General features: G+C 33.5%; 1 protein-coding gene across 4 annotated transcripts in view; it reads left to right on the plus strand.

Annotated features, from left to right (window-relative positions):
• CADM2 (cell adhesion molecule 2) overlaps positions 1–13,779 on the plus strand; it is a 1,401,218-nt gene that overhangs the window by 1,213,366 nt on the left and 174,073 nt on the right. For all 4 annotated transcript variants that reach the window (XM_031963623.1, XM_031963625.1, XM_031963624.1 and 1 more), the window contains one exon: positions 13,245–13,335. In XM_031963623.1, coding sequence (XP_031819483.1) covers positions 13,245–13,335 — 91 coding nt within the window. The remainder of the gene's footprint in view (positions 1–13,244; positions 13,336–13,779) is intronic.

The raw sequence follows: 13,779 nt of genomic DNA on the forward strand, positions 1-13,779 counted from the left end.
AACTCAAACAAGTTTTATTAGAGAAGCTCCCAGTACCAAAATTCTCACATCAGTCATGTGAACCACAATCCTATGATGTCATTTACCTTGCTCTGTTCTTTGCTCTGTACTTCCCAAGTCTCTATAAATTGTTTGAATTCTGCTCTTTGCTAAATTCCAAAAAAAAGGAATTTAGCCCATTTTAATTAGTTATAATTATAATAAAACTTTGCCTGTTGACTTAGAAATTATCTAAGCTTCCAAATTCTTTTGCAATACCTCCAGAATCCCAGTATATTTTGAAGATACCCTGCATCCCTCAGCCCCAATACTGTTTTTTTTCCCCTTTCATTGCTATGCTATATTATTTAAATTAAAATAAAAAGCTAAAATCACTGCTAATGTGAAAGCACAAAATAAATAAGTATTTTTTAGGTTATCTATTGTTCATTGTGTTGCCATTACAAATCTACTTCAGAGTTCCTCTAATAAACTTTCCAAAATATTGTAAAGGCAAAAAAAGGAACATAATAGATTATGATTTTCCCTTTTGGAAAATAGATATGATTTAAAAAAAACAATAATATTAATAAATGTAAAACTATTCTTTCTGATATTGGAAACAGAAAAAAGGACTTTCCCTTGCTCAGTAATGGATTCCCCTTATTGAAGCTATCAAAAATAAGAGTGTTGAAATGAACTTTATACATTTCAGTCTTCTAGAAATATGATTAATTTCTGTAATAGTCTTAAATTGAAGCCCAGCATTCTTTATTAACTTATCAGGTCCATAAACTAGGAGGCTACACATACATAATTGCAAATCAACATGATTCTACTTTATAAAGTAATTTTATTCCTTATGTATTTTATAGTGAATATAGAATTACAAAACAAAAGAGTGGCTAAGTAAAATTTATTTTTCTGTCGGGTTGAGAATTTTGAGAAATTAGACTGAAAATAAATGAATAATGTAGTTTCTGAAGTACAGAGACTCAAATATAAGTTTAAAATACCTATACCTATACAGAGAATAAAATTTGGGAGGAGTTTAAGCTAAAATGACACCAAGAGATTTAATAATATGAAATGATTTATAAAGACATGCCAAAACCAACTCATCTCTTTGTGATGAGGAAAAGAAGAGAGTTATATTTAGTCAAAATGTTATGAAAATATTAGAAACAAGAGGAGAATGTATAGATGGATATGATACATCACCATGAAGTAACAGAACATATATAATTCATAGTCATTATCAAAAAAAAAAGTAAATGTTAAGTTTGGGCTGTGATGAGGAAAATGATGAACTAAAAGAAAATGGGAGCTTGAATTACATTTTTTAATTTAACCAAAACAAAAAAACAAAACAAAACAAAGCAACAAAACAGATCTATATAAAAGTGAAATGATCTGATAGTACTTGTAAAATTCTAATATTACACAATGCACTCTAACTCACTGTAACAGAAAATACCATATACAAGAATTGATGATAATAAGATGATAACACATTTTTACCTTGGTAAATATTTTGTGGGATTATTTTTTGTTACTTTCAAAACAGCAGTGGATAATGGAATAAGTTTCACCAGATTAGTCCATAGTTTTCTTCCTTTCCTTATGTTTTCCAAATAGAAAATCAATGAAATAAAAGATGTATGTATGTGTATATAAAGGACTTGAATAGAGATTATGATCAATGAGACTAATGAAAAGAAGTACCTAGTTATCATTGTAATTAAAAAGAAATAAGCAATATGTAGAGCTCATTGAGGCAATCTGCCAATGGCTGCTGGAGGTCTAACTCAGACCTGTAGAATCGATCTCTTCAATTGAGAGGATGATGATGATACAAGGAGACTGAGAAGCAGTTGTGTTCTCTGATCTCTGGACTGAGAGGCAGTTAGTTGCATTCTCTGACCTCTCTCATCTTCCCTCTTGCCTCCAATATATTTCATTCCCAATCCACAAGGAACATATGCTTTAATAAAGGCTGCTTTGCACTCCTTCAAGTGTTATGATTCATAGCTGTGAAGGCTCTCGGAGAATTGACCTGCCCCTTCACTTAGGCATGTTCCTTAACAATTCCCCATTTTTGTTTTATGAGACTGTGATTATTTTCCCCCCACATCATGGGGGAATATAAACATCAGTAAGTTTATGCATTATCTAAGTCGACATGCTAAGGTATCTGAATCAACAGGCTAGAGTGCAAAGAACACTATAGCAGGTGTTGAAACTTGCAAGATGTCATGGAGGCAAACTTTCAAATGAAGAAGAGAACTGTATATAGTCGGAACAGACTTTTTTCATGAATCTCTCATCAGTCTGAGTCTCATCAGGCTGAGGCAGGAGCCTCAGCCCTTTGATGTGTTGGCCCATTTAATTATCCTGACTAAAAAAGTCTTACGGGGTCTCTTCTCCCTTTCCTTCCCAGAGGGTTACTGAAGAAACTCTAGGATCCTACTAATGAACAGCTCTCAAGTGCTGCTGCTTTTTATTTTATGTTTCTTGTGTCCCATGTTCAGGCACGCAGTTGTGATACAGGAGCCATCTGCCAGTGGCTGCTGAGGTCTAACTGAGATCTGTAGAATGGATCTCTTCATGTGAGAGGATGATGATGATACAAGGAGATTGAGAGGCAGTTGACCTACCCCTTCATTTAGGCATGGTCCTTAATACCTCATGATTCTAAGTATGTGTTCAAGTCTTGACTTTGCCATAAGTGCCATACATAGATGCACATCCCTAGAGAAATTAGTTAAACTCTGTGATGCCCATAGACAACTTTCATAAGACTAACTTTTATGAATAAGTTTCTAATCTGTGATAGTGAAAATATCATGGAGCACTGATCTAGAGCTGTAAAAGACCTTAGAGACCATTTAGTCCAATTCTTTCCTTAATTAAGAAACTGAGATCAAAGGAAATTAAGCAACCTAGCACCTAGAACAATGCCTGGCACACAACAAGTATTTTAAAAATAAGTGACAAGCAAAAATCAATACTTTTTCTACTGTATTATATTACCTCTCACATAGAATAAAATCTGGGAAGGAAGGAAAGAAGAAAGGAAGGAAGGAAGGAAGGAAGGAAGGAAGGAAGGAAGGAAGGAAGGAAGGAAGGAAGGAAAGAAATTTGAATATTTCTAAGCTTCTATGACACATTTGAGATACAGTGATTCACAAGTGTTGTAAATTCATCTTTCAAATTAGAATGTGACTAAGTGGAATAGGATAGAACCTTTGAAGAGAATATATTCATATAAATAAAAAGTAGGAGAATTGTAATCTTGAGCAAGTGATTTAGCTTTCTCAGCCTCAGTTTCCTAATTTTAAAATACAGATTCATAATACTTCATTTATCACAAACATAGGATTGCAGTAAGAAAGTCATGGAGCAAGAATATATATATATATATATATATATATATATATATATTTTGTGGAGAGCAAAGAAGCAGGTAATAATGTCTGGTCTAGGTATCAAATCAGGTCCTCATCTAGACAGTAGGCAGATAAAGATTTACTAGTGAGGGGAAAAAGCACAAAGAATACCACTGCTTATAGAGGAGGAGGTAGAACTAGGAAACTTTATTAAGAGCCTTGTAACACACTAATGTATCCTGAAACTTTGATTAGAAAATATAAAGGGAGCTTCATGTCTTTAAAGACTATGTTAAACATTCAGGAACTGAATGAATGAATTTGTGTGAGAATTGTTTTTATGCCGAGTCAATGCCTGTTTTTAAGTATCATTTTACTGTAAATAATTGAGGAAAACAAGTACAAATTATAGAGACTCAGCATATTAGCAACACAGGAAATACAATGGATTTTAATGTAATAGAAAGGCAAAAAAAAAGTGTAAAATAGAAAAAAATGCAAATAAGTATATTTCCTTTTTTTTTATTCTATGATAATATCAAAAAATCCTTTGTGTCAGAGAAGTGATATATTTTTTTTAAATAGGTAAACATGGTCATATATGCACTTACAAAATGTTGGTAGGTATATGGACAATGGATGGGAGAAGAGAGGGTCGTAGGGTTGAGAAGAACAATTAGTGAAGTGAAAGTCCAAGTGAAAAGTGATAAGAGACAGAAATAGAGTGGAGATTGTGTGAGTAAAGAAAAGGCAGAAGATAAGAAAAATTTTTTTGGTAGAAATGATGAGGCAAAAGTGAGGTACTGAAGATGACAAAGTTGTGAGAACAAGTCCTTAAAATTTTCAAGAAGAGACTGAATGAGCTCTTCTTGATACAATAAAGCAGGGATACTTTTCACATGAATTGAACTATATGGCTACAAAGGTCCTTTTAAACTCTGATATCATATGATTCTCTGTAAAAGTACATTACAAAAATTATACTTGCTACCAAATATGGTTAATCTGATCTGCATTTATATAAAATTTTCCTCCAAACATTGTGTTGAATAAATGAGTACTCAAAAGTTCCCTTCTCCCCCTCAAAAAATGTGGAGTTGAATACGATGGGGAATTTAAGGGGGTTGGTCAGTTGTTTTGTTTAAAGATTCTGGATCTCAGTGATCTAATTTCTACTAACATATTGTTTGCTGTTTTCTATAAACACACAAAAAGTTTAAAATATACAATGATCTAGTTACTTAAATCCAGAATGTATTTCTCCTAATGATAGTAATTTGTTACATGAAATTGTGTCAGAGATAGTGACATTTTTCATTAGGAGGATAACATACTGTAGTGTGTCTGTGTGTGATTGTTTAATGATGGTGTTTTTGTAAAGGAACTAGCTTAAACTTCTGTTTTTTCATCTTTGAAACCCTTAGTAAAGTATATATATTTTTAACCCAATGGCTTTAAAAGCTTTAAGTACTAGTGCTTGTAAGATTGCCCATCAGGAAGTTTAATCTTGGCACTGACATAGATATTTTCTCTTTTCTAAAATATTTGTTAAAAATATGGAACATCAATTCTTTTAAATCAATATCTTCACTTTTACTCCAATACTGAATCATTCAAGTATAAAATGAGGTGTCCTTACTTCAAAAGTTGAAGATGCTTTAAGAAATTCGCGGAAAGAACCAACACCACATTTATTCTTGAAAGATATCTGACCATTAATTTAACCTTATACAACCTATATTCTTTCAACAAAGAATCAAGGGAAATGTATATTTTCTTCTCAGTATTTTGTCCTTTTAAGGAAATTATTTGAGTAGACTCATTGGCACCAAGGAAAAGCAAAGACCACCTGGTTCTTTTAATATTAAACATACTTTGCATAAAGTATGAACTAACATATTTGTTGAGGGTATGAATAAGCCATTTGCTTGCAATTATCCATACCCAAATTTCCTTTCTAATTCTCTTGTCTTCTTGAAGGAAAAAAGCTATTAGAGGAAAGTGGTATTGTTCTCAACTGAATTTTTACATAAATTAGTTTGTAGAATATATAACTGTGAAGACCGAGTATTTTAAAATCAGCCGGAGTCAGGAATTCAGGTTAGGGGAAAATTGTCAATCTTTATTCTCAGTGAAGAAAGATCGGAGGTGGAAGAGAATAGGCAATAGCAATATGTGTAGCTGAGTCAAAAAGCTAGCTAGACCAGAAGCCACACGACCAGCAGCTACGAACATAGAACCCAGGCCCAATCTCTCCCCACCTCTGGCCTCTCTTCCTGTCTCTCTGCCTCCACCCACCAAAATCGTCATTTCCTATACAACACATCAAGACTTGCACAGAGAGTGGGCGGGGGCCATTCTTTATCCAAGCATGTATATTAATAGAGTATAGCCCAATTACTATTTAGCCTCACGTGCTTGGAACCTCAGTGCATCAACTCAAGCCTCAGCCCATTACATATAACCATTTAACTATACATATGTATATATACACATATATGAATTTAAAAATTATTAAAACTTAGATTTCAAAGCAAATAAGAAAGTCATATATTAGTTTGCATAAGACCTGAATTTGCCATTTCTGAACCAAAACAAAAATATGTTTAATTAGATTAATAGTAGTGCAAGAAATCCATAAATTATAGCAATAAATAAGGTACCAATCAAGGAATCCTAAAATTTCAGAGATAGGATTCTCTTAGATCCTTTAAATCTACAAAATACTAAGTATTGATTCCAGATATAAACTTTCTTGCCTCCTGTTCTTATACCCACCATCTCTTACATCCTCACTTAGTAAATTTGCCTACTGACATGATCAAGGGAGGGAGGAAGACAGAAAGGCAGCTGAGAGCCAGTGGAGGGAGAGAATGAGAAGCAGCAGCTGGAGGAGGACCACAAGAATTGGCCATGTTGGGGTTTGGCTAGAAGCAGAGGAAGAAATGGGGAAAAACACAGGGGAGCTGGATATAAATAAGATAAAAAAGTGGCACACAAGGACTAGGGATAGATACAAGGTACCAAGCAGGGACCAATGAGGGTGAGTAAGTAGAATAGGCCAAAGGTCTCCTCTTTTAGCATTGGAGGTATCAAGCCAAAATCTTTACCAAGCTATCATCTAGTTACAGGTTTTCACTTTGTCTTGCGCTTTCACTTGGAGGTGAGATTTTTTTGTTGTTTTGTTTTATGTCTGGGGCAAGGATGGTTGCAGATAAGAAGGCCAGGAGTAGAGAAAGATCACAGTATTGTATAGTAAAGTTAATATGGGTGTTTCTGTTTTTTGTTTTTTTGCATTGTGGTTTAAGTTGAATTTGCATAGTATGAATTTATATAAAGCAAGAATTGTCCCTATTATATTCTTATAAATGCCCCAACTTCTCAGGTTCTCAATCTATTCAATCCTCATAACTTACTCCTCCATATTACCTCAGGAATGGCTATACTCTTATCCTTGTCATCGCACATTCTACTTTAATGTTCAAAAATACCAAATATATTTTACTTGGATAAAATATGTTATCATTTCTTATACCTTACTCTTTCAACTCTCTTTATGCCTTAATCCTATCGTCCCCATGAATTCCAATTCTTCCACATCTCAGTATTTTGCAAGTACATCACTTCTCCTTTGGATAGATTAGATTTTCTTTCAATCTTGATCTCTTCATGAGCCAGTTCAACTCTATCATATCCTCTATCTTCAAATCTCTTGTTCTCTTCTCTTTTAATCATGTCATGAAAATCCTAACTCTGAATTATTCCTACTATTTATATTCCTTTACATCCATATCATGCATATGGCTAAGAGAATTATGAAGTCATACTTCCTAGGTTCACTGCAGTTTTGCCAACTAATATAAAATAGAGGCTCATTGCAGCAAGAAGACTTCCAACTCATTTGTAATCACTATCCTATGCACAATTGTCTTTCCTATTCCTCAGAGCTGAGTATCTCACCTCTTTTTCAGCCAAAAACCTCTCCTTCACTCTAGTCTTTGATATCTAGGTGGCTATACTTCTTGACAAGGTAAATCACCCCATATGATTCCATTGATTCCATCTATTCTTGTCTCATCCAGCAGATTGCCCCCCACTGACATCTCTTCTTTCCTTCTGATATTCAATTTTTTCCTATTTACTGAACTCTATTCTTGTGCCTAAAAACAACCACCTCACACCTCTCAGATTGGTTAAAATGATAGGAAATTATAATGACAAATGTTAAGAGAATGTGAGAAAACTGAGACACTAATGCATTTTTGGTAAAGTTGTGAAACAATCCAAACATTCTGGAGAGCAATCTGGACCTATGTCCAAAAGGCTATAAAACTGTGCATACCCTTTGACCCAGGAGTGCCATTACTGGGTATGTTTCCCAATGAAATCATAAAGGAGGGGAAAAGACCCACATGTGCAAAAATGTTTGTAGCAGCTCTTTTTGTGGTAGCAAAGAACTGGAAAAGTAGTGGATCCCCATCAATTGAGGAATGGCTAAACAAGTTGTGGTATATGAAGATAATGGTTATTGTTCTATAAAAAATGATGAACAAGTGGATTATAGAAAGGCCTAAAACATACCTATATCTCCCCCATCCTTAAAACAAAACAAAATTCACTAGATCTTATTAACCCTGTTAGCTGTCGCCATTTATATCATTTTACAATGGGAGAGTAGATTTAATAAGTAAGAAATATCTAGACATCAGACTGGTTTCTCAAAGGAAAATGCTTTATTCTTGTATAAAGCAGGATGGGATTAAGAAGAGTCAGGGAACTGGTTGGTCTAAAAGTAGGCCTAAGGGGGAGAGAGGGAAAGTTTACTCTTTCCTTATTATTTACTCCCTTTCAAGGGAAATTTTTACTTCTTAACCATTGGCTAAATTTTTAGAAAAACAAGGAATAGAAACCCAAGCTTCCTGCAATCCTGTTTACTAGGACCTAAACTCCTTGCACCTGGATGCACACATGATCGTGTCCTGTCTACCACAACTCAAGTCCCCTATACCTGTCCCTGGGCAGCAACAACTTGTTTTTCTTCCCCTGCTCCAAACTATGAATAGAAGCCCTGCTGAGGCCCATTGCAATTTAATTACTTCCTTTATAAATTGTATTTATATAAAATGTCTCCATTTCATCTCCTCTCACTTCTAAACTTTTTTCATTCTGACTTCTGACCTAATCTTTCAACTAAAACAGTTTTTTTTTTTTTTTTTTTCCCTATCATTACCAAGACTCAATTGCAGGTTTGGGTGAATTTTCAAATTTATTTCTCCACAAATAAGTGACCTTCTTGCAAGAATCAATTGATGAGAGAAAGCTAGTTTACTGACATGTTAAACTTGCAACACAAAGGAAATTACCATTTTTATAGATCATGAGAAACTATTTTTATCCAATGGAGGAAATGTAGAGGTTTCATATTTAAAAAAAAAGTTACAGCAGTAGACACTCAATTAAACTGAAATATGAACTAAGGTTAAAAGGACATGAATATTTAGCTGTAGTTTGCCTTTGGGGAAAATCTACTGAATTTCTAAACTGATCCTTTATTCTAGTGTTTAGTGAACCAAATTAGTCATAATATTGCATATCAAAAAGTTCTTTGCATTGTATCTTCTAGAAGCTGTTTAAAAAGTTCTTTACATATGAGTTCATAATACTTATGAGTTACATTAAAAAGTTTTTTTGGTTTTCATTAGTGTGTGGCAACTCAATAAAAAATATTTTTTTTTCTGCTAGTATTTCAATTCTTCAAAAACTCTATGATACCTTTTATTTGGACACTGTTTTTGCCTCAGAAATCTTAAATTCTTCTTGTGTGGGAATTTGATATGGTACTTATGCATAGTATTATATAGTCTCAGAATCTCAGAATGGGATGATCCATATCTGAACAAAAAGCGCCTTTACCTAGCAATTGGTCATCCTGTCTTTGCTGGAAGGAAAAATTTACTACTTGCTGAGATAGGCCATTTTACTCTCAGTTTAACTTCTGAGGAAGAATTTCTTTGTATTATTTTAAATTTGCCTTTACAAAATCTGCCAGTTGTTCTAGTACTGCCTCCAGGCATCAAGCAGGGAAAAAAAAAATTAATCCCTTTTCCACAGCTTTGAGTTCTGCATTCTAAGTCCAAGCAAAAGTAATCTTATTTGTCTTCAAAAGGCAGTCTTTTCTGCTACTTGGAGCCAGCTATCATGGTATTATTACTTCTCTTCTTCATGCTAAACATCATTATACCTATCAGGCTTCCTATGGAAGATTCTTAAGACATTTGAGTATATCTCTATCCTTTTTAAAATGTGCCACCCAGAATTAAAGCTAACATTTCAGATATATGCTGTCCAAGTTGAAGTACAAAGTAACTATGACCTTCCTAATCTTAGATACTTGTCTAATTAAAACCTAAGGTTTACTTAATTTTCTCAGCTGACAGATTTCATCAAAACATTTGTTAAAATTCTATGTAAACTGTTTCTATAGCATTCTCCTTGTCTTTGAGTCCTTCACCCTAACAAATAAAAAAATAATAAGACTGTTCTGGGATGATTAGTTCTTTATGAGATCTTGCTATTTGCTTCTTTTTTCCCCCTAGGTTTTCCTCCAACATACCTTTAAAAATGTTTTAGGATTTTTCAAGGAATGTAAGTCAAAGTCATTGAACTATACTTTGCAAAAATCTATTCTTTCATTTTAAAAAACTGGAACAGTGTTTTGATGTGTTTGTAATTTAGCACCAGATAATGTGGTTTATGTTCAGGCACCAAATTTAGAGGTTCAATCATGTGATAAATTTACAATGGCCATGCTCTTTGGCAAAAGGTGAGATGTTACAGACAAAATTAAGAAGTATAATAGACACTAGGAGCAGTAAATATCAAATTGATTTGAGAGAGCAATAAGGTTACCAAGGCAAGGTGTTTTAACAATTAAACTGAATGGCCATGGACACATTCATAGAAGAAATTTAATCTCAGGGGTTTGACATTAGTAGGACTTCTGACTGGTCACAGTAACATGGGACTACCCAAGACCTTCACAGAAGGTGGGAGTAAAAGGTTGAATTGATCCCCATCAGTGCCCTCATCTGTTTGTCTCTTGGAGTAATTTTAACAGTACTTCAGGCTGTCTTTGCTAACTTCAACTAGTAATCAAGAACATCATCAGTTTGCCCTTTCTGGTTTGTATGATATTTCTACCATTATTCACAGTATGCTGGATATTAATGATGTGGCTCTTCACATCTTCTAATCTTTCAGTACCCAAAGATATAGTGCATTTGGACCCAATAAACTAATTAAGAAGAGTGAGTTATTTTCTTATTTTCCTAATTATATTGAGGATCAATTCTCAAATATTCTTTTTTTGCCATATTAAAAAAAAATTCAGCCCTCCTTACAGAAAAAAACAAACAAAATTGAAGCAGCTCTGCCTTTTTCTCTGACATTACTTCTCATTATATACACTAAAGTGAGGATCTTATCCCTTTTTTGATCCTTTTCTTTTTTGCATAAAACTTAAAAACAAAAAGAAAAATAATACCTAGGTTTTTGTTGTTGCTTTTTCACTAGCCTCTGCTAATTCAGAATTCTACTGTGCCTAACACTATTCTCACTTAACTGTGCACTACTTTTGTATTCATTTTGTCTGTATCTTTGTCCAAACATACTTCCCTCCCCCCTCCCCCCCCCCCAAGGCAATTGGAGTTAAGTCACTTGCCCAAGGTCACACAGCTAGGAAGTGTTAAGTGTCTGAGACAAGATTTGAACTCAAGTCCTCCTGAATTCAGGGCTGGTGCTCTATTCCTGTGCCACCTAGCTACCCCCCAAACATGCATTCTTAAAAATCTAGGTTGGTAAGTGACTATCTCTTTAGACTACTTTCCATTTTCCAGTTCTTCAGAATTTCATTTTAAGCTATTCTTCATCTCTCTTCCCCCATATAGTTTTGGTCCACAGAATCTCACCTATTCTTTCTTCTGAATTTCTCAGAATCTAGGATGCATATATTTAACTCTCTCTCTTCTACCTCATATAACAGAGAAGAATATCACCTTTCCCCAAGATTACCATCATTCCCAGCAATTAGTCCCTCCATATTGGAACCCAGAATACAGTACCCTAATCCCCATTTATCCCTCTGCTTTTTGAAAAATGAAATGATCAATGGGACACATGCCACCAAGTTTTCTAATAGCTATTTGGATAATTGAAGTTCTTCATTACAACTCTATCATGACTTTGTGGTATGCATATTACTTCTTGACAGGCCTCAGAAATGCTTCATCTGTTCGCTCTTTCTGTCTTCTATGGGACAACAAAAAGACACTTTAAACTAGATGGTTCAATCCTCATTGAAGATGAGTTAACCATTGGAGATGGTTAAATAGCCAGAATAACTAGGTGGTACAGTGGATAGAGTGTCAGTAGTAGAATAAGGAAGACATATTTATGAGTTCAAATCTGACTTCAGACACTATTTGGATCAACCTGGGCAAGTAATTTAATGCTCAGTTTCCTCATGCATAAAATGAGCTGGAGAAGGAAATGACAAATCACTTCAGTATCTTTTCCAAGAAAATGCCAGAGAGCATCACAGAGTCAAACATGACTGAAAATGACTGGACAACATAAGTCATAAGAAATAGTGAATGTAGTTTTTCTCTCTCTCATATATGTGTTTGTACATACATACACATATGTGCATATATGTATGTTTACACATGAGAATATATATTATATATGATATGATCTATATTATATATACATATATCTATATGTGTTTATACATATATGCCTACATATCTCCATCCAATTGTTTGGAATAGGATACAAGCATATAGAAGCTTATTCTAATCAGAAGTCTTATCCCACCAGGTCTCAGTGTTTCCTATATATATAGTGATGCCTTTAACATAAAATTTGCCTCCTTGAATTAGTACCTCTAAGCTAATATCGCTGGACAGAAAACATGAATTTTGTTGCTATCAAAAATAGTATACATATTATTACAAAGTAAATTTTAGAAAAAATGTATTTTTTTTTCCTTAATTAAAAAAATTTCCTAATCAAACAGAAAATAAGATTCTTCCTTTGGTTTTTACATTAATATTGTGCTTTGCTTTACCTATGATTTTATGAAGTTTGTGCTTTTTTATATTGGCAAAAGACTATCATGAAGCATACCTATCTTATGATCTAGATGAATATTACTGTCAGACTTGGATTTTTTCTGTTAAATTGTTCTTTTTGCATGTAAAATGAATTGCTGAAATTGTTTAAGATTGGCATTTAAAAGTTTATGATAAGATCCTAATTTTTATTGGCTATTTTTAAATGATTTGCTAACTTTACTGAAGGACAATTACTATATTCTGAATGTATTACTGCATTTTCAGAAAGATTTAGGTCTAATGTTTGTAAGAAAGTGGTTTAACTATCAGCCCATTGTTGGATGCTCATTATGGGTTCCAGATTACTGCAACAATGAAAGTGTTCTTATTCAAATGTGCATTAATGCATTCGGTTCTTAATAACAGCATTCATAGGCATCTATAAATAGAAGAAGAAACAATTGTATGGAATGCTTGATATTCATTCTAAACACTTCTTGGCATTTCACTTTTAAATTCAGCAGTAATGTAACCAGTGAACTCATAAGTTATTCAGGTACTTTTTTTAGCTTTGCTTGAACAGGAAGTTTTGTTCTTACAATTGCAGAGACTATTTTAGCAGCTGAGAAAAAGGGATTTAAAAAAAATGTATAATTTCAATCTATAATTGGAGAAATTTTGCAAATAGAGGCAATATAAACAATATATAATTTATATTAGCTTGATTTTACTAATACCCTTTTAATTTTTTTTTTCTCCCTAGATACACCATCAGTTAAGATTATACCTTCTACTCCATTTCCACAAGAAGGACAGCCATTAGTTTTGACTTGTGAATCCAAAGGAAAACCCTTGTAAGTAACATAATGAAGAATTGATCAGATAAACTTTTGATTAAATGATTTTATTGTGGAAACCTACTGTTTTCTAAAATATATATATATAATATAAAATGTGATCTCTAAAACATATAACCTTTTGAATCATGTTCTGATTAGGTTATCTATCTGTGAGATGTTGGTCATTTGCTTTGTCATCTGGGGAAGTTTCTGGGAAGAATTCCAGGAATGGAAAGTTATTTATTTTTTCATTCAGTAACATATTTTAACTTGAAAGAACTTTGGACTCAATTGGTTACTGTGTGCATCATAAATTCAATACTATTATATGTTCTTGAAGGTAATCCTCATAGAAAACTTTTCAAATAGCAAAGCAGTCCAGGCAGATGACAATTTTAGGGTACTTTCTGAATTTCTTTTTCATTATAATAGGAATCTTAGTAATGTGGTGATTGTGAG

This window comes from Sarcophilus harrisii, chromosome 3 (assembly GCF_902635505.1).
Source record: "Sarcophilus harrisii chromosome 3, mSarHar1.11, whole genome shotgun sequence".
NCBI lineage: Eukaryota > Metazoa > Chordata > Mammalia > Dasyuromorphia > Dasyuridae > Sarcophilus > Sarcophilus harrisii.